This window comes from Neomonachus schauinslandi, chromosome 11, assembly GCF_002201575.2.
Source record: "Neomonachus schauinslandi chromosome 11, ASM220157v2, whole genome shotgun sequence".
In the NCBI taxonomy this organism is placed as follows: domain Eukaryota; kingdom Metazoa; phylum Chordata; class Mammalia; order Carnivora; family Phocidae; genus Neomonachus; species Neomonachus schauinslandi.
This window is the reverse complement of record NC_058413.1, coordinates 17,757,063-17,779,378: the sequence shown is the minus strand read 5'-3', so window position 1 is coordinate 17,779,378 and position 22,316 is coordinate 17,757,063. Positions and strand designations below refer to the sequence as shown.

The 22,316-nt window shown below is 40.3% G+C and overlaps 1 protein-coding gene across 1 annotated transcript in view; it reads left to right on the top strand.

Moving 5' to 3' along the window:
* Positions 1-15,675, top strand: part of HSD17B12 (hydroxysteroid 17-beta dehydrogenase 12) — a 160,171-nt gene extending 144,496 nt beyond the window's left edge. The window contains exons 9-11 of the mRNA XM_021685385.1: positions 678-743; positions 14,228-14,377; positions 14,637-15,675. Of these exons, the coding sequence (XP_021541060.1) occupies positions 678-743; positions 14,228-14,377; positions 14,637-14,741 (321 nt within the window). The 3' untranslated portion in view covers positions 14,742-15,675. The remainder of the gene's footprint in view (positions 1-677; positions 744-14,227; positions 14,378-14,636) is intronic.
* The last annotated feature ends 6,641 nt before the right edge of the window (positions 15,676-22,316 follow it).

Here is a 22,316-nt window from a genome sequence, read left to right as displayed (position 1 = left end):
ATGAACACCATGTTTCTTGAAGTGATTGTTGGACTCGAGCTTCTCACCCTGTTTTGCTCCATGGGCACAAGACTATGATTAATTGGGACCCTAGTAGAGTTGTTATTGATACTTTGTATTTTAAGCCTGAGATGGAGTCTATATTTGAAAAATGGTACATTATATTTTACAAATAGATTTAAAATTTTACTATCAGAAGAAGATGGGCTGTCACATTTATCCCTACACTTTTTGGATCTTGCCATCCCAAAGGACGAAGAGGATGTTTGCTCTTTTCTTTACTGACAACAAAATCCCTATAGAGGAGAGTTGAACAGAACTCATATTGTACTTCCGTTTGAATGGCAGGTGGGGAGGAGGAACATATCCTTTGTTTTATAATAATACATTTCTTCTTGGAAAGTAATTTTCTGAAAAAAAGAAGAGATAAGACCCTCTTCTGGTTAAGTCAAAATTTGGTCTGAAGATTATATTTGGTAAGAGAATAAAATTTAGTGGCAGATAAAAACAACTTGAGGTTTTGAGGGTTTTTTTTTAAGGTCTCTTCTGCATTTGAAATAAGAATGATTAAGAACTCCAGTGTTAAATGGTTAGTTTGTTATTTGTGTTGCCATGAGTATAAATCAGGCTGATTGATGTAATGTGTGTGTTTCCTTCTCACTCCCACCCCATCCCAGGCTTTTGCGGATTTCTTCTCTCAGTGCCTCCATGAGGAATATAAGAGCAAGGGCATCTTTGTGCAGGTGAGTGGGGTTTGTTTCAATTGCGTATCCCTGTTTTTGTGTGGTTTCCACAGCAACTGTTGCCGTCTTGGCAACGAACGAAAATCACATTCCTAAGGAAGTGAGTGTGACGTCAGCACACCATTAAAGACATGATTTCTTTCTCTTTTATGCACTTAAGTCTAGATTTTAAAAAATTATCCCCTAGAATTCTGAAGTAGGGATACTTAAAGTAGGACTAAGTGCACGGTTTTCTTTCTTACAGTTTTATTTTGAGAAAATTGGGACTATCAGTATCTCTTAGCTGCCAGATGTGTAAGGTATGCTGTGATCTGTTCCCAAAGCCACAGTGTCAGAACCACAAGGGCAGGCAGAGCGTGCATAAAGCCCGCGCTCTCCAGAGCACGGAGGACTGCGTGCACCAGGATGACTTAGGTGTGGTAGCGAGTTCTCGTGTCTTTTTTTTTTTTTAATTGTGGTAAAAATACGTAACAGAAAACACCATTTCAATCACTTTTAAGTATTCCGTTCAGTGGCATTAAATACATTCACATTGTTGTGCCACCATCAGCACCATCCCTCTCCAGCACTTTCCCATCTTCCAAAACTGAAACACTGAGTCTATTAAGCAGTAACTCCTCACTTCCCCCGTCCCAGCCCTGGACACCCTCCATTCTACTTTCTGTCTCTCTGAACCTGACTACTCAAGGGACCCGCTGTGGGTGGAATCCTACAGTCTGGGTCCTTTTGCACGTGGCGTTTTGCACTTGGTGCGACATCTTCACGGTCCACCTGTGCTGTACTTTATCACGCTTCCCTTCCGCGTGAAGGCTGAATAGAATTCCATGGTATATATACACTGCGTTGTGTTTAGTCATTCATCTGCTGTTCGCTGAAATTAGGTGAGTAGTGCCGCTGTGAACATGAGGTATACACCTATCTTTTTGAGACCCTGCCTTCACTTCTTTTGGATAGGTACCCAGAAGTGGAGTTGCTGGGTCAGGTGGCAGCTTTATTTATATATATGTATGGCTGTATCTTTTTTTTTCTTTGAACTGCCTTACTTTTTTCCGTGATGGCTTACCTATTTTGTAGTCCCACAACAACCTACCAGGGTTCCAACTTTTTCATATCCTTACCAATACTTTATTTTGTTTTTTGTTTTTAAATAATAGCTGTCCTAATGGGTAGGAAGTGGTCTGTCATTGGGGTTTTGATTTGCATCTCCCTCATGATTCGTGATGCTAAACACCTTTTCAGCACCTTTTCAGCTGCTTACTGGCCATTTTATATCTTCTTTGGAGAAACATCTGTTCAAAACTTTCACCCTTTTTCATTTTTTATTTTATTTTTTTTAAATTTTTTTTAAAGATTTTATTTATTTATTTGACACAGAGAGATACAGCGAGAGGGAACACAAGCAGGGGGAGTGGAAGAGGGAGAAGCAGTCTTCCCGCTGAGCAGGGAGCCCGATGTGGGACTCGATCCCAGGACCCTGGGATCATGACCTGAGCCGAAGGCAGACGCTTAACGACTGAGCCACCCAGGCACCCCACTTTCACCTTTTTAATTGGGTTGTTAGCTCTTTATTGTTGAATTGTGGGAGTTCTTTATATATTCTGGATATTAACCCTTTATCAGATACATGATTTGCAAATATTTTCTTCTACTCTGTGGGTTGCCTTTTCAGTCTATGGATTGTGCCCTTTGATGCACCAAAGTTTTTAATTTCGATGTAGTCAGTTTATCTATTTTTCCTTTTGTTGCCTGTGCTTTTGGGTGTCCTATGCAAGAAATCATTGCCAAATCTAATGTCATGAAGCTCTCCCCCTGTTTTCTTTCAAGAGTTTTATAGTTTTAGCTTTTACATTTAGGCCTTTGATCCATTTTGACTTAATTTTTGTAGAGACCTTTGCTTTTATTATGTAGCTAACAGACACAATGCTGTGAAAATATAATACCAAATATGAGAGGAAGCAAATGTAGGGATTTTTATGAGTATCTGTCTCAAAGCAGCTCTTATTCAACACAAAGAAATAATGGCTCACAGTGTTTCCCTGCTTAGGCACATTTTTAACGATGTCTTAGGGGAAGTTGCAATGTGTACCCCTTTCCTACTACCACCCACGACCTGCCCCCACTTCTTCACACACCCTGTTGTTCATCATGGCTCTCATTATTGCGAGCCTAGTATTTCAAATTTTGCACCCTGAAGCCCCAGATGATCAGTCATTGTAATAGCTAATATTTGAAGGGTTACTTTCCAGGCACAGTGCTAAGCACTTTATACATATCCATTATTTCGTTTTATCTTGTAATGACCTCATAAGGTGGTGTGATTATCATCTTCTGTAAATTTATGGAAATCGGAGTTAGAGAGTTTAAGCCACTTGTCCATGTTGAACCAGGACTCAAATCTGAGGCCGTTTGGCACCAAAGCCTTTGTTTTTAATCACTGGGCTCCTAACTTGAGGCCTTTAGGACAGCGCTGAACACATTGGTGCCGTCTGTGCTCAGGCAGTTACGGATTCAGCTCCATTTCCTCCCTTGTATCTTTGGACAGTCGAGATGGCCCGAAGCGTTGTCTGGATCTAGCTTCTAACCGCTTATATCCTATGAGTGGAGACTATAGCTAAGTCACCCACAGTGAGAGAGAGTGGTAGGTAAGGGAAGGGTAGGGCCAATGTTTCCTCATCTTCCAGGGCCATCTTAGAGTCTGCTTCCTCAAAGCCCCCTCCTGAGGTCTCGCCCATGTCGTCCTTAGATGTCATAGCCCTTTGACATTATTCTGATTTGCAGCTTCCCATTAATACATAGGGTACATTGGGGAGGAAGACAGGGTTTTCGAGAACCCTGAATTTTACACTGAACTACCGTACTCCCCCTTCTCTCCTTGACCCTGTCATTTTAATGCTAGTAGCTGAAATCTGCTGTGTAGAACATGGTGTATTTTGGTGACAAGGAGCCAGTAAAGCATTGAGGGGATGTGAGGTATCACGTGCCACACAGTGTCGTGCCATTTCTGTTGTAATCAAGTTATTAATTTCAAAATTTTTAAACACCTACTGAGATTAAGCAGGAATCTCACAGATCCATCAGTGGGTGACCTACAGGCAGCATGGCCAGAAGCTGCAAGTGCTTGAATGACAAAAGGGAGTATTACACTCTGTGAGCACAGACGAGCGATTTCTGAAATTCTCTGAACAGACAAGACCGTCTCCTCTCTCATTCCCACAGCTTGTTTCCCTCAAAGATCTTTTCTCCATATTCTCTGCCTATTAGCCTGGCGTGACTAGAAACTACGACAAAAACATACTAGCAATTTGTTTTTTGAAATGTTTAACTTTGATAAACTTGTTTTTCCCCAATAATGACTTCTCAATTATGTAATTTCATTGATCATTGTCTTCCTTCAAGTGAATTCATTCAAGGTTTAAATGTAGCGTGAATTTGGCAAAAAAATAAAAATAAAAGCTCACATGTTTGTGAAGGAAAGTACGGCTATCATTTCTGTGTGAACACATCAGAATGCTGAAGTAGAATAGAATGTCATACTAGTTCTGATCAAAGGGACAGAAACAGCTGGCCTAAATAAAGCTCAGTTAAAAATTACTGGTTTTTCTTTGGTGGTGGTTTATGTCTGCCTGTTTTTTTGGGCCAGGAGTTATTTATTGGCAATTTTCTTTTCCACTCTATCCCCCATGCTGTTTCCTGGGTGCTCTTGCTAAAATCCAAGTCAGGTAATGTTGCTTTCCTTCATAGTCCTCCAGTGGCTGCCTGCGGTGTTTAGGATTGAATTCCGACTCCACAAGGCCATCGCCTCTCTAGCCACCCCGTCGTCCCTCCCTGCGTCAGGCCAGAGTGGACCTGTGGTGGCCAGGACATGCTCTGCCCTCGCAGACTGGCTTCTAGGCTGGCACGCCTTTCCCCTCTGCTCCCCACTCCCTGTCTCCCCACCCCATTCAGGCCACACTTGACCTCCCCTGGGAAACCGAATCTCAGCCACGTGATGTGCCTTTCCTTCTGCTCTCCTCTTTCTGGTTATATACCTTGGTCTGATACTCTCTGGCTCCCCTGCTTCCCCCCACTTCAATATATTCTTGAGATCTGGATTTTTTTTTTAATCTTGTTTGTCTCTGTGTTGCTAGTGACACATGTAATTTGGGGCACACTAGGGACCTGCCTTTTGCTTGGTATCAGGGAAGACTCTGGTTATGCATGGCCACACTTTATGGTACACAGACATTCATAGTAAAGGCCCTTTGAGCTTCTTCTCTTGCTCCCATAGGCCTCTGGTCTTGAATTTTCAACCTCTGTATCTAGAGGGCTTCCAGGCTAATGCTGTGTTGCCACATTTCAGTTTCTTCTAATCCTTGGAAGGAAAGCTATCTTTTTAGGTCTCCCTTCATGTGAATGTATATCAGATTGCTCTCTGGGGAGAAAAAGAGGGTTTTTTGAATTTAGGTTGTTTTATCTTTCCATCTTTCCCTCAACTTCTTTCCTATAATTTTGTGAGAGCATTTAAAATTTCCTTCATGAATTCAGATTTGCCATGAAATAAGCATTTTGTGGAAATGCAAATGAACAGTTGAGACAGCTAATGAAAAAAAAGGTGAATTTTGGATCTGATAAATTCTGTCCATTATGTTTGAATTGAGGGTAAGAAGTTCATTCTTGAGTAAGCCTTATCTTGTGTTGGTATGTTGGTGAGGACTGTCTGTTCTCATTACTGCCCTATAATTAAAGCCCGGTCAGAATTATGCTTAACTCTTTCAAAGGGCAAAATCATAAGTGATCCGACTGGCTAGGTGGTGGGCCCCAGTACCAGCTCCTTCAGTATGCCATGGACCAACTAGCCATGAATGCTGAAAAAGTATAAGAAATAGCTAAGACTAAGCCATCTTCTTGAAATTACACTTCCTGAACTCTTACTCTGTGAAACCTTCACAAGCCGCCTTGTTTTTTAAAAACTCTTCATTTGGAAATAACTTCAAATCTACAGAAAAGCTGTAAGAATAAGAATATACAAAGAACATTCTCGTGCCTTTTACCCAGATTCACTTCATGTTATGCAGCTTACTTCATTTGCTTTATTATTGAAAGGTAAGTTGCACACGTGGTTCTTTACCTCTAAATACTTCCGTGTGCACTGCCAAAGGTTAAGGATATTCTCTTATGTAGCCACAACATAGTTATCAACTTCAGAGTTAACATTGATATAATATTTTTATCTCATTTACTGTCTGTATTTCTGTTTTTGACTCCATAATATTCCTTATGGCATTTTTTATTCTCCAGTAAATAATTCATTCTAGGATCAGGTACTCTATAGAGTTGTCCCGTCCCTTTAGTTTCCTCTAATCTGGAATATATCCACAGCTTTTCATTGTTTTTATGACACTGACATTTTTAAAGAGCAGAGTACACATCCTGCTCTTTTTGATTGAACACTGCTTGTCTGGGGTTTTTCTGATGCTTCCTCATGGTTAAATTCACATTATGCTCTCCTGGCCAAAATGGCACACGTGGTTTTATATCTTTCTCAGGGCATCATATCCAGAGATACACGATATCCATCTGCCCTTCATTGCTGATGTTGATTTGGTTGCTTCATTCAAGGTGTTACCCAGTTTCTCTGCTGCATAGTTACTATCTTTCCCCCTTTGCATGACTAAGCAATCTGTGGGGAGGCACTTTAAGATCAGGCAGCTATCCTGCCTCCATATCAGTTTAGTTTTCCCTAGGTTTAGCATCCTGTGATGATTCCTTACAAACCTGCCTTATGAAGAGGTTTTTGATGCTAAAGAATTCATGAAGCCCTGCCTGGCTAGTTGGTCATTTCAAAGCAAGAAGTCACAGCTTCCTCAATCCAGGCCATGGTTTTATGCAGACCACATTTGTCACTGGTGTGCTTAGGGGCAGTGAGGAAGGGACGCTGGGCTTGGCGTCAGCAAACCAAGGTTTTAGTTCTGATATCACCAGTCAGTGGTCATCTGACCTACAGAAAGCCGCTTCATTACTTTGAGCCCTAGTCTCCCCTTCTGGCAAGTGGGCGCAAATGATGGGGCAGATATAAGAACACCAGAAACTGAATTGATATGCAAGTGTGAAGAAGAGAGGAAAGAAACTTGCACTTATCGAATATGTACAATACGTTCCATGTTTCCCACTATTTTGTTACCTTATTTGAGATAGACCTCAACCTAGTTCCATTTTACAGACAAGAAACAAAGAAGCGATAGGAGTTGCGTAACTTGTGTAAGGTCAGTCCAGTGTGTCAGACGACAAATGCCTGCTGCTTGCCAGGTCCTTAGCGAGGCAGGGAGGTAACAAAGGTGAATAAGACACCATCCTTGTCCTCAAGGCACACACAGAAAGAGAAGACAGATATTTAAACACATTACAAAGACAAGGGATGTTAAGTCCAAAACTAGAGGTATATATCATGCACCACATTTCTTCAATCCAGACATATTTAGAGGGTACCTAGTAGTCTGGTACCTGGGGATACAGTGGCAAAAAGACAGACGGAGACAGATGGATGTGGTAGAAACTTATGTTTAGTGGGGAGACAATAAACAAGTAAACAGATACACGAATGAGATGACAGTATACAGTGATAAGCGCTATGAAGAAATTGGAGGAGGGTGATGTGTTCAAGAATGTGGGAAAGTATGGGGAATTTACCCATCTCTGGATTTGTAACCTGGGTTTGAATAACTCCGAAGTCTGCGTTCTTTCTGTTTCACACGGAGGTGTTTCTCTGCACCATACAGTTTTCTTCCTTGGAGCTGGGAAACCAAGTGTCTGGAAATGCTATCAATGAGGAGATCATTTGCTAACTGAAACCATCCCTTAGGGTTTAGTTTATCTGACTCTTTACCAGAGGACAGATGAGGACATAGGTCAAGACCACGAAACCCAGAGAAGGTGGTTGTAGGTTTCAGCTGGCCTGAAAGTGAAATGGGTTTTCTCATTTTTAGCGTGAGATTGCAGAAGAATACTCCATTTAGATGTGAACTTACTGTAATGGGGACATTCACTGGGCCCCCTTCTCTTAAGTTACCACCTTCCAGTGCTTTGGTCCTCTTGGGTGATGAGAGATGATGGTTTTGTTAATTCAGCTAAATGCAGTTTTTAATCAGAATAAATCTAGAAAATAAAGAGGACACATTGAGATGAGGGAGAAAACAAAACTCAAGGTTTTTTTTAACCAAAAGAAGATATTCCTGTTTTATATTTTGTTAAATATTTTATAGCTTAGAATAATCATGGAGATCTTTTGGGCTTCAAAGAGCTAGAAAGCTAACTATTGAAAAGTGACTATCAGGGTTGAAAACGGAATTCTTCATCCACTCTTCTTGTTAATTGCCAATGCCAACAAAAGAAGGTAATGGAGTGTGTCTTTCTTAGTGCAGATGGAATCTACGTAGAACTATAAAGCAATATGATTCTCCCAGGAAATAATCATATCTGGTCAACTGCACCAACTTTGAGAAATGGCTTAAGAATAGTAATGTTCGTCCTGTTGGGGATCATTGGACTCTGATCCCTTCCAGCCATGTGAATCTCCATGTTTGTCATTGATAACCTCTATTTCGCCTGGCCCTTTACAACAGTGTTGCACCACAAGAACTAAAAAACTTCAGGGGTAATAATTGTAAGATGTCAGAGTAAGTCCAGAAAGAACTAACATAGCCCGGTGGTTACCTCAGGAGTCACTCTGTAAATATGGTGTTCTTCCACTTTTTACAAAATATAAAAATTCAGCCAAGTTTTTCTTTCTAAATTTATTCTGAAAAATATAAATATTATAAACCTTTGAAAATACCAGAGTTCAAATCCCACACACTTTAACCGACAGTTATTTTATTTAATCCTCGTAATAGTACAATAAGAAGGATGCTATATCTCCCAGTTGCAGAGGAAAAAGCTAAAGCTCAGTATTTTGGTCAAGGTCAGACAACTAGTAAGTGGTCAAGTCCACCTGATTTCAAAACTGACATTCCCCCACCTCATACCCTACTACCTCTTTCTCTCATACCCCAAATTCAGTGCATTGGGAAATCTTGTTGACTTCAGTATCCTTTTTTTTTTTTTTAAATTTTTTAAAGATTTTATTTATTTATTTGACAGAGAGAGACACAGTGAGGAGGGAACACAAGCAGGGGGAGTGGGAGAGGGAGAAGCAGGCTTCCCGCCGAGCAGGGAGCCCGATGTGGGGCTCGATCCCAGGACGCTGGGATCATGACCTGAGCTGAAGGCAGACGCTTAACGACTGAGCCACCCAGGCGCCCCGACTTCAGTATCCTTTAAACATATCCACTATCTGACCACTTTTTGGGACCACCGCTGCTACCACTAATTTAAGCCATCATGATCACGTGCTCTGAACATTTTGCAGTACCTTCCTACCCAGCCTTCCCTCCTCCCATCCTTGCCTATAGCCCCCACAGTCTGCTCCCAACAGTCAGAGTGATCGCTTTCAAGCTAAATCCAGGTCATTTCACTTCTCTACTCAAAAATTCTCCTGTGGCTTTTAATTTCTTTCAGAGTAGAATCATGAGTTCTTATGACCTACCGTGTTCTGATTTCAAACATTCCACATTATCTCTCATCCCCTGCTATTTCTCTGGCTTCCTTGCAGTTCCTCAAACACTTCAAGCACATGTCTACCTCAGGGCCTTCGCACTTCCTGTTCTTTCAGTCGAAAAGGATCTTTACCCAGATAGCTTTTGTGCTAGCTCTCTCCCTTCATTGAAATCTTTGCTGTATGTCACCAATCAGAGAGGCCTTTCTTGGTCACCTGCAGGAACAGCTTCTGTCACCTCTGTCCTTAGTCAGGCTTACTTTTCTTTTTTCCTTTTTATCATCACCTCCCAATGTAGTATCATTTTTTACTACTTGTTTGTAGTCTGTGTGTCCTACCCTCACCCCAGATACAAGGTCTAGAAGATTAGGGACTTTGCTTCTGTTCACAACTGTATTCCACCACTAACAGCAGTGTCCTAGTAGGTGCTCAGGTAATGTTTGTTGTTAAGCAAATGTTTTTTTGTGTGTGTGTGATATTACGCAGTTTTTCCTTTTGTTATGTGAATGTTTAACATATAAATTCCACATATTTGGAGGTAGGTCATTTGTGAGATTATCAGCCAGTCAGTTTTTATCAAGGATTTTCTTTGTACAGAACATAACGACGTTTTCACTCCTTTATTTGGGGCTTAGGTGTTAAGGCTTATACGTAATGTTACTGTGGGGCCTTTGCTCAATGCCATGTCATCAGGGCTCTCTGCCCCATCAGAGTGATGAGATAAGCAAGAGCCCTTTTGTGGAAATGCTCATCTGATGGCCTGCAAGTAAAGTAACACTAGCTTCCCAAACTAGGATCTGTGTACGTAGTTACAGGTCCTCCGGAGGATATCAGATCCTGAAATGGAAGATGAATAGACAGATATAAGGAGAAAATGTTCTCTAAAATGCCTCCTCAGAGCCACAGCTTCTGCCTTAAGAATGTGTGCCTGTCACACTGGTGAACTTGATGCTCACAAAAGGCAGATCGGACATCGTGCCCAGAATTCCATACTGTGCAAATGGACTAGAGTCTGGTGTCTGCTGGATCCACGTTTTCCAAAGCCTGGTTGTGAGTTGTTCTGGTCATTTTTAAATTCAAGAAGCATGTTTAGTACAGGTGACAACAGGAGAGATGCTCGACCACCCGAAGTTACAAGGTTCAGTATCTGATTCTTGAATACCTGCCATGCAGTGTTGGGCATCCATCTTTCCAGTACTCCATGACATTAAGTTACAGTAGCCTTCCTGTTCTGAGTCAGGCCCCCTCACTTATTTTGTAAGGACCAGATTACCTAAGCAAGCTACTCCAGTGGGGGAGGAAAAAAAGATACCACGCTGTCTCCAGGGATTTGTTTTTTAAAAAACATGTTGAGGGGCATCTGGGTGGCTCACTCAGTTAGACGTCTGCCTTCGGCTCAGGTCATGATCCCAGGGTCCTGGGATCGAGCCCCTCATCGGGCTCCCTGCTCAGCGGGGAGCCTGCTTCTCCCTCTGCCTGCCACTCCCCCTGCTTGTCTCTTGCTCTCTCTCAAATAAAAAAAAAATCTTAAAAAATAAATAAAATGAAAATGAAAAAACAGGCTGAATAAGGACAAAACATCAACAGCTTTGCTTTATGGCCTAATTGTTTTCACTTTGGGATTCTAAATTGGAAGATCAGGGCACTTGTCTGCACCTGTGGCTGAGGAGACCCAGGTTGTTTCCAGGCGGAAATCTTTATAATGGCAAAATTTTGAGCTTAAGCAACTTGTAAAATTTGTTCTGCCCAAAATACTTCCTGTAGAAGGGTGAATATCTTCTCAACCTGTTCATTGTAATGTTTCCATGAGTGGCAGGAGAATGGATCAATTTAATTATTGTTTATTGTGTTTTTGGTGAACTCTTTAAGGATGTACCTAGATGACACTTTGAGGTACATTTCTTTACTTTTACACATAATTTAAAATACTCATTTTTAAATTCTTGGCAAGTAGTTAGACCTATAAGTTTGTCTTAGTTTAGATATATGATCTTGCTTAAGCTTCAGAATATCTAAAGTTTTGGTTTAAACTCTTATTACATTGTCAACTTCCTGGTGTAATTAATTTTCCGGACTGCAGTGGTGGAAGGGGGCCCCAGTACAATTCTTCAGTGCCGTGCACACTGAGGAGTTCTGTTGCTAAGTCACTCGGCAGATCTGTGCATCCCTCCTGTGTGCTAGGTGCTGCTCTGAGCATTGGCCATATGGTGGTGAATAAGACCATGTTCGCATAGAGCTGATACTCTCGGAATCTCTACTGTCGAGTGATTGGGTTTAGTTTTCTGTTCCATTTAGCTTTCCTCCGGCCGCTACTCCACACATTTCTGACACCTGAACCATACTGAACAGCTTGTAGTTGCCTGAGAACCTCATGCTCTCTCTCCTTTCCTTTGCTCCTACTATTCTCATTACCCAAAATGTTCTTACCTTGTTTGTTTACCTGGCAAAGTCCTCCACTTTATTTAAGACTTCGCTCTAAACTTATTTTGTCTCTGAATCCTTTGCCTCTTCTGCTAGGCCATGTTAACTGCCATTGTCGGAAATAAATACCCTTTCCAGAACAGAATTTACATTTCTTCGTTGGAAAAAAATAGCTTGACTTGGGATTCCTAGGCATGTGTCTCTTGCCTCCACTTCCTGAGCTAGGTGGTTCCCTAGGCTATCTGGATGGTTTAGCTGAATTGGTGAGTGAACTTGTGGCACCATCAAGTGGTTCAGCCAGGCAGTGCCATTTAATTCTTCCGCAAGATCCAAATAGTCCAATTTATGCCATATATCTACAGAGAGAGGGAGGGTGATAATATCATTGTATAATTGGAAGGTATAATTATCAGACCATCTTCATCCTGAGACACTCAGAACTTGACAGAACCCTCAGCAGGCTTGTGATCCATAGATGGAAATGGGTTTTTAAATCTTCACTTTTTTGTAACCAGGAAACCTGAGACAGAGATGTGACACAGCTTGCTTGTGTCCTTTCATTACTCGAGATAGTGCATATGCATATGCTTTCTTTTGCTTTGTTTGCCACTCAGCTTGGTAAACAGTTTTCTTTCCTTATGCATTGTTAGAGTCTTGGTGAATTCTTCTTTTCATACTGTATCCTTGCTGCAATGTGGCTTTAAAATTAAAGACCTTTGGGGCACCTGGGTGGCTTAGTCAATTAAGTGTCTGCCTTCAGCTCAGGTCATGATCTCAGGGTCCTGGGATCAAGCCCCTCATTGGGCTCTCTGCTCAGCGGAGAGTCTCTTCTCCCTCTCACTATCCTTCTGTGTTCTCTCTCTCAAATAAATAAATAAACATCTTTAAAAAAAATTGAAGACCTTTTTGACAGAGTATTTTGCTCACAAAGTGGAGGATATGTGGATAGGGATAAATTCTCAAAAACGAAGAGTCACCTAATCACAGGTGGCTCAGGTATTGAGGTACTTGGGGGACGTTAGTTAACCTAGTGTGGGTTTCCGGCTGCAGGCACATAAGAGAAAGATGGAGAAGAGACCGTGCTTAGGCCCTTGGGTCCTTGGTTCTTACCAGGCGGGCTGAACTTTCAGCTCCCATGTTAAGGAGGGTGAGTTGTATTCCTTGACTCATACTTGGGAGTGGGAAAAATTCAAAAACCCACCAAACAAACAAACAAAAACCCCAAAGAGACATGGGAATATTCTTTCCAGCTCTCGGCAGGAAGGAAGTGCCTAGTCCGGAACACATCTCAATTTTATTTCTACCTGTAGTGAAGTTTTTGATTTTGATCACCAGGTATTCAATCTTCTTTTTCTTTCTTTCTTTCCTTTCTTTCTTTCTTTTTTAATTTATGTATTTGAAGAGAGACACACAGAAAGCGAGGGAACACAAGCAGGGGGAGTGGGAGAGGGAGAAGCAGGCTTCCCACCGAGCAGGGAGCCCGATGTGAGGCTCGATCCCAGGACCCTGGGATCACAAGCCAAGCTGAAGGCAGACGCTTAACGACTGAGCCACCCAGGCCCCCTTAATCCTTTTCTTTAACAGAAGTATCACTGTTGTTGATACCCTTTCCTCTCATGCACACGCGATAAGTAGAATACATTCACTCTTTGGTGAACAACCAAGCCCAAGTTATTTCAAACTATAGAAGGAACCTCTGGTGTCATGACTGGGGACCCGTTGTAATAGCGTCTCCTTGTGTTCTATGTTGAATCCTATCCAAATGTGTCAAGCTTAAGCAATAAAGAACCTGACGTTGGTTAAGTTCTTCTAACAGGTAGCGTTCAGATCTGTCCTCCCACGCCACTCCCGTCAAGGGTCTCTTGGTTACCCAAGCTGTTTCCACATGTCTCCCCCCACAAAGAAAAAAGAAAAAAAAAGGTTGGGGGTGGGAGATCTGATCTTATCAGCAGCAAAGTTTATAAAACTCAGACACAGAGTGGTAAGAAACTAGGGAGGAAGAGTAGTAGCTAAAGTCTGAGAAGGGGAAATGCTTATTTTAGAGGCACCAAAGCTGACAGAACCATCTTAATGAGCGACAAATCAGAAAGAAAATGAGCATTGTCTCTTTAGGAGGATAAAATGTCAAAAATCTCCGTGGTGGTTTTGTAACCATGTTCAGTTTCATCAGAGTAGAAAGAGTATCCTGTCCAGAACCTCTGCTCTCCAGGTTTGTTTAAGTGCCTTCTTTTTAAAGGTTCAAAAAGGTCTATTTCTGCTTATTTTTAATACTTTCTCAGTCTCAAATTGTTTCATGGATAGATTACCTTATTACAATTGATTTTATGCTGTCATGTATTCTCTCAAGCGGACTTTAGATTTCACCACAGTGTTTCTATGTTTCTGCCGCTAGGAGCAGTCAAGCAGTTCTTAGTTTGTGGTCTTCCTAATCAACAGCATGGTTTTTGTTTTTGTTTTTGTGTTTTGTGGTGGGGGGTGTGTGTTGCCTTTCTAGAGTGTCCGGCCGTACTACGTAGCTACAAAGCTGTCGAAAATCCGAAAGCCAACCCTGGATAAGCCGTCTGCAGAGACGTATGTGAAGTCTGCAATGAGAACGGTGGGCTTGCAGTCCCGAACCACCGGATACCCGGTCCATTTTCTTATGGTATGTAGCTCTGCAAGTCTCAAATCAGTACTTTGCTTTGGGGTTTTCTTTCCCGCTGAGTCACAAAATAGCATGTGATGTATCAGCATCTATACATTGTCTAGACCTACTAATGAGGCATCTATGTTTTATTTTAAACACCCAAGAACTTTCAGATTTACCGACAAAACAACAGTAGAGTAAAACATTAAGATCAGATGCTCTAAGTTAGCCCAAATTGTAGGCTGTCATTACATATCTCCCCATTTTCTTTCCCTAGGACTCAATACTTTCAGTTATGCCTACCTGGCTGTATTTCAAAATGACCATGAATTTGGGCAAGTCCACGCGGGCTCGCTATATGAAGAAAGCCAAGAAGAACTAAGCATTGGTAACTGTACTGAGTAGCTTGGCCAGGCGTGCCAGCTTACGCGTGTTTACGGCAAGGCACCCACCCCTCTCCAAAGTCTGCGGTTGTCATTTTATCAATTACTAATAAGGCTAAATGTTGTCATAATTGGGACGAAAGCAAAGTTGCCTTCAGGAGTTCTGGCCATATATTTTGAATACTGCCAGGAGTTATTTTGAAGTTTAATATAAATGTTCCTATCAAATGGACATAGAACTAATGCTAGCAAGAACAGTGTAATGGGAAGGAACATGATTTTGGCAAATCACAGAATGATTGAATCAGACATAATGCTTCAGTGGTTTCATTTGGCCCAAAATGCCAATGATGATGGTTCTTGTATTTTCTCTGAGTTATACTTTAAAAAGTAATGGCCAGCTACTCTTTTTGTTTGTTATTAACACTTCGAGGGAGTGGAGATTAATTGATTCACTTATGGGAGGACACACTGTAATATGCATCGCTATGAGGTTTTCTGAAAGTATGTCCCAATTTGTACATTTATGTGGAACTTTTTGTTCTCAAAAGGTAGCTAATGACATAAAAATAATACACGAAATATGGAGTTCCTTTTGACACATGAAGCCCACTAATATATGCTTTCCTCTAACACATATTTCTTCTCAGTTTAAATGCATGTAAATACTGAAAGCTATATGGTATGATTTATAAAGGAAAATGGACCAAAAAATACATTGAGATGAGCAGCCACCTACAGTGCCACTAAATCCCTGACCCAGGAGAATGGCCTGCTTGGACCCCAGCCTCCTTTGTTTCTGCACTGCATCAATCCTGTTCACATATGTGACCGCAGGCTTTTCCCAAAACAGTAATGATAATGGAGAAGTGATAAATCGATACCCTGTAGATAGCAATCTGACTAGCTTTAATAAAAGTTGATTTAACCACAGTGATGACTGAAAATGTATTTCTTCGGTGCTTGAAATTAAGGCTGTTTTTACACTGGCTTACTGTAAGTGAAGACTTACTTTTATCCTGCTCCATAACTTGTTTGAGGGAAATCACCAAGAAGTAATTCAATATTGTGAAACATGTAACATGGAAGGTAGGTAGGTCTTTACCAAGGCTGTGGTTCCTAAGCTCTGAGTTTTAAACACCAGGAGATTTGTGTAAAAGAAAAAAAAAAAAGTAATTGCAGTGTTTAGGTGTTTCTAGCTTTTAGTTTTGCCAGCTAAGGACATAAAACAAAAACAGGAAGATCCATTAGCATCATTACATAGAAGAAAAGACATTTTAGCACCCAAAAATTACGAACATAATCTCAGAATCATTTAAACTGAATAAACGTAGTTTTATGAAAAACACATTGCCTTTTTCTCTCTCATTTTGTTGTTGAAATGGTGAAACCACAGTGACCTGGGTGATATTTTTATTTGCTTTCACACGTTGGTTGGTTGATTGTTGTGGGTGGTAGTTTTCAGTGGAGTTGGTAGCGTTGGGGAGGGATCCATGTACAAGCATACAAAACATGTTCCCTTCCCTCCAAGTTAGAAACTTCTGAGCTGTAACTTTTACTACTTCAGCTGGGCAAGTGTGCTCTTGTATTTGACACTGAAGACTGAGATAATGGCATGAAAATCTGTTTCTAGGCACGTGAAAAAATTCATTAAAAGAGAACCCAGCGTACTCCAAACTTTCAAAATAGTGGAGCACAGCTTTTAGACTTAACTTTATATCAACTTGATGTTATAGTCTGATGTGTGCTAGATAAGGTTTGAACCCAAGAGTGTAGAGTAAAAGAGAGAATGATTTATATAGAGTCAGCTCACCTCACAACACAGTGAGCCAGATTTTAATTTCTTGTTCTTTCATTGTTTCTGTGCAGTAGCATGGGGGGAACACGAGAAGAATTGTCTTGCGCACATAATGACGTTGCCATTCTGATTTTTCTTTGTGCCAGTCCCCCATACACTGGGAATAAATACAGATGTTATTATCGTTCTCAATGTCCTCAAATGTGGCCCTGCCCTAAATAGATGAATTCCTCTCACTGGAGCATTTATTGCATTGAAATACGACAGACCTGAACTTTATATGGAGTGAGCATCAGTGCTGACACCAAACAAATGGTGCGGATGCAGTGTGGAAGAGGAGATTTATTGTGATACCTTTCGAGAATGAAACGAACTTAAGTTGTACTCTAATTTTTTTAAATCTATTGACACCAAAAATTACCTGAGATTTAGGTGGTCTTGGATTCTGCTACTTTGCTCGGTAGTTACAGTGTCAAAGGAAATTACCAAAGCTCTTTATTGAATATGTTGGAAACTAATTCAATTAAAAAATGTTTAAGGACTCACTACTTTGTACTTTGATACTCATCTCATGATGAAAACATATACATGTGGACAGAATTTAAATTCCCTCTTGGAATGTAATTCTTTCTGTCGAGGTTTATGTAGAGACATCTAGAAATGGAACATGGTGTCCAGCATGAACACAAACATATTAAATGAATCCATGTTAACGTGATGATGGCATATTACAACTTTGCACTCTCCTTTTACCTGTGTCACTGAAAAGCAAGCGACGTGGGTACTACAAATGATAATCCTAAAAGGATATAAGGCAAGCTTGTCTTCCTTACTACAAAAGTTTCTAGACATAGCATTGGGTGCATTTATTGAGTGCTAACCACGTGCTATTTACTCTTCTGGGTGCTGGAGAAACTACAGTGAACAAAGGGACAAAAATTTTTGCCCCTGTAGAGCTTACATTTGAGCTGGGGAAGGGGAGGCAAGCCAAGGAGGGAGACAGGTTAAAAAAGAAGAAAGAAGGAGTAACATAGTGTAAGTGCTTTATGCTATGGGGGGGAAGGGGGATGAAGCAAAGTAAGGAGGATGGGGAATCTGTGTGTGTAGGGTAAGAGTGGGAGGCTTGTATACTCATGGTGGCTGTGGAGAGAGGTTTTGAACGGTCCTGGGGAGGCCTTTCAGCTATGTGGGAGAAGGGCAGATCAAGCAGACCAGCCTGAGCAAAGAACCCGAGGAGAGTGCGTGCCTGGTATGTTCCAAGAATGGCTAGGAGTACATACATATTGAACTTTATACTGCATGAAGTCTTTCCTGAAGATTTCAGAGATCTTGTTAGTTTAGTTAGGACTTTCTAATATGAAATCACCTTTACATTCTTGGTCATAATTCACTATCTTTGTACTGCTAAATACAATTTGCTGGTATTTTATTTGGAATTTTGCATCTTTGTTTAGGAAATTGGTTTGCAATCTTCATATTTGTCTGGCTTTCATATCAATATTATAACTTCATTAAATGAGCTGGGAAGTGTTGCTTATTTTACTGTGCTCTGGAAGACTAAAAGATTGGAGCAATCTTTTTCCTTGAAAGTTTATAAAACCATCTGGCCCCAGTATTTATTTGTGGGAAGATTTTTAGCTACTGATGATGTTGCTTTAATGGGAATAAGACTACTCAAGGTTTCTATTTTTTCTTGGGTCAATTTTGAAAAAAAAATTTCTAAGCACTGCCTCATATTTTTTTCCCAAATGTATTAGCATAATGTGACTTGAGGAATCTTTGATTTTTGTAAGCTTTCTCTTTCCTTTCCCAATATTCTTTGTGTTTTCTCACATTCTTTTCCTTGACCATTTTGCTAGGAATTTGTCTACTTTATTAGTTTTTAAAGAAGCAATTTGGCTTTGTCGATCCTCTCTGCCCTTTTCACTTTATGTTCTCCTGATTTCTGGCAGTTTATTCTGTTATTTTTCTTATTTCACAAATTGAACATTTCATTCATGTTTAACATTTTTTCTATTCTGACATAAATATCTATTGCTCTAAGTTTAATTATTTTTTGCTACATCCCACAATTCAGGTGTGTGTGTGTGAGTACATAAACATGTATATGTACACACATTCTTTTTCAGTGCTAATATTTAAAAATTTATGACTTTGACCTATGACCTGTTGAGAAATGTTTTTAAAAGCACAAATTCAAATGTTTATAAATGCTATTTCCTTTTTAAAAAGCTTGTGTTGGTATCACCATTAATAAGACAATTTTATATTTTGTGCATTGTGTTATCATGGACTGAAGATACAACATCACTTATATGGTATTCCTGCCAAAAATGTATAACCTGAACCTGATCACACCTGATCTTAGCCAAAAGGCCGAGAAGTGATAACCTGAACCTAATCAAAAAGAAATATCAGAAGAATCCAAATTGAAGGATATCCTACAAAATAACCTACTTAAATTTGTCAAAAGTTTCAGATTAAAGAAAACTAAAGAAATGTGACAAGTAAATGTTACATGATCTCGGATCGAATCTTGATTAAGAATGACATTTTTGAGACAATGGTTAAGATTTGAGTAAGGTCTATAGGTTAGATAAAAGCATTCTATCAATGTTAATTTCCTGAGTTTGAGCATTGTACTGTGGTTATTCAAGAAAAAGCTCTTGAGTTTTAGGAAGTACACACTAGAGTATTTAGGGATAATGGGACATTATCTATGCAACTTAATCTCAGAAGGTTCAGAAAAAAATTATGTATACAGAAAAAGATAAAGCAAATGTGTTAAAATGTTAACATTGAAAGAATCTAGGTGAAAGGTGGTATATGGGAATTCTGTGTGCTTGTAAAATTCCTATAAATCTGAAATTTTTTTAGAATAAAAAGTGAAATCTTTTGTTATTGATTTCTAAATAATTGCATTGTGGTCAGAGAACATGTAGGTATGGCACAGCTTGGGCAAATTATAACCTTTCTCTACCTCAGTTTTGCCTTCTGAAAAATGAGAATAATAACAGCACCTGGCTTGTAGATTGTTGGTGAGCAAAAATTTGTATTTTTAACGTACTCAGGATCTAGCCTGGCATAAAGTAAATATATATATATAAATGTTGTAGTAGGCTGAATAATGGCCCCCAAAGATACCAGATCCAAATCCCTGGACCCTGTAAACGCTATCTTATGTGGAAAAAGGCCTTTGCAGATGTGATTAAGTTAGAGGGTCTTGAGATGAGATTATCCAGATGGGCCCTAAATGAAATCACAAATATCCTTAATAAGAGGAAGATTACACACAGAAAAGGAGAAAGCAGCATGACCTCGGAGGCAGAGATTGGAGTGATGCAGCCACAAGTCAAGGAATGCCATCGGCATTGGATTATTCCCCAGAGGTTCTGGAGGATTGAGGACTCAGCCAACACCTTGATTTTGGCCTACAAACTGATTTTGGACTTCTCTCCTTCAGAACTGTGAGAGTAATCTTGTTACAGCAGCCACAGGAAACTAATACAAATGTAAACCTTTTATTTTTACTGATTCTTAGAAAGTTTTTGAGATGTACTTTATGTCTAGGTATGGCCAATTTTTAAAAAAAATTTTTTTTTACTTAAATTCAATTTAATTAACCTATACTGTATTATTAGTTTCAGAGGTAGAATTTAGTGATTCATCAGTTGCATACAATTCCCAGTGCTCATTACATCCCGTGCCCTCCTTAATGCCCATCACCAGTTATCCCAACCCCCACCCACCTCCCCTCCAACAACGCTGTTTGTTTCCTATGATTAAAAGAGTCTTATGATTTGCCTCCCTCTCTGTTTTTTAAAATGTACCATATGTGCTTAAGAAGAATGTTTATTTTCCAATTGTTATTTTCTAAATATGTACTTTAACCTTATTAATTGTTCAAATCTCCCATGTCTTTACTAACGTTTGTTTGCCTGACCTGTCAATAATTGAGAGAAGTATTTTAAAATCTCTCACTGTGATGATGGATTTTCAAATTCCCCTGTTTTATCAGTTTTTGCTTTATACATTTTGAGGCTATCTTGTTAGGTGAGTAAAGCTTAGAATTATGCCTTCCTGGTGAGTTGAACTCTTTTTTGGTCATGTAGTGACAGCCTTATTGCTAATGCTTTTTGCCTTAAAATCTGTTTTCTGCGATACCAAGGTAGCTATCTCTGCTTTGTTTTTCAATTGTTTTACTATCTTTCTGTGTGTTTGTGATTCTTTCATGTAAATTCCAGTTGTCTATTGGAAATCTACCTTTTTCACATGTTTTCTTCTTTTCCTCTGTTTTTATAAATATTCGTAAGAGTTGTTTTAAAGTTCTTGTCTGCTTACTCCTACATTTGGATCATCCGTAGATCTACTTTTTCTCTTGATGATCAGTTACATTTTTCTGACTCCTTGCATGTCCCATAATTTTCCTTTTATTGTATGCCAGAAGTTCTATATAAAAGAACCATAAAGACTGAAGTCAATGTTCTTATTCTCCGGAGAGGGCTCACCTCTTCCCTGTTAGATAGAGTAAGGCCTGATCACTCTAATCCAAACAGGTATTGAGCTGAGCTAGGGCTGGGTTGCCACTTTTTTTTTTTTTAAGATTTTATTTATTTGAGAGAGAGCGAGAGAGCACGAGCAGGGGGAGCAGCAGGCAGAGGGAGAAGCAGGCTCCCCACGGAGCAGGGAACACCGATGTGGGGCTCCATGCCAGGATCCGGGATCATGACCTGAGCTGAAGGTAGACGCTTAACCGACTGAGCCACCCAGGCACCCCAAGTTGCCACTTTTTCAGACTCAGTGCCCTGTAGTTTCAAATGTCAACAGATTGAAACCTGTCACGTTTCTTTTGGGTTCTTCTTCCTCGTACTTTGTTTTTTAAGCACAGTAAGACTATAAAAGGGTTCACCTTGTCTTCCCAGTCCAGCCCTCTCCCTTCTGTTGCTGTAGTGCTCAGCAAATGCCTCAAGGGGCAAACTCATGCACTTAGCGCCTCCTCTAGCTTCCAATCTGTCATGCCATCCCGCTGACTGTCAAAAGGTCTGTTGGATTCTCTTTCCCCTCGTAGAGAAGCCACTGCCTTTAGCAAGCCCAATCCTCAGCTGTTACCCTTAGAAAATGTTCCCCAGAGAAAAACACGGCCAACTTACCTGGCAAGGGTTCTTCCGTTACCATTTTCATTAAGCTAGTCCACATTGCATCACAGAGCTCTAAAGTCAAAGGCAAAAAAAAAAAACCAAAAACTAATTTACTTGTTTATTTTCTATGTTATAATGGAGTAATTGCTTGCTACTACCATGTCCCACCCAGAAGTAGAGTCTTCATTGGGTTTTTATTTTTTTTAAGATTTTATTTGAGAGTGAGAGTGAGAGAGCACAAGCAGGGGGAGCAGCAGAGGGAGAGGGAGAAGCAGACTCCCCGCTGAGCAGGGAGCCCGATGGGGGCTGGATCCAAGGACCCCGAGATCATGACCTGAGCCAAAGGCAGGCGCTTAACCGACTGAGCCACCCACGTGCCCCTTCATTGTGTTTTTAACTTTCATTGTTGTATTTCGCTCTTTTTCAAAAATAGCTTTGCATTTCTGATGATTTTGAACTAATGCTTGTAATACTTTCATTTATTTGAATATTAAGTATCCTTATGTTGTATATGCAATAGTTCCAATAATCCAATAATTTTTTTAAAGATTTATTTATTTTGAGAGAAAGAGAGAAAGCAAGCTTGCACAGGGACGGGGGAGGGGCAGAGAAAGAGGGCGAGGGAGCAAAGTGGTATT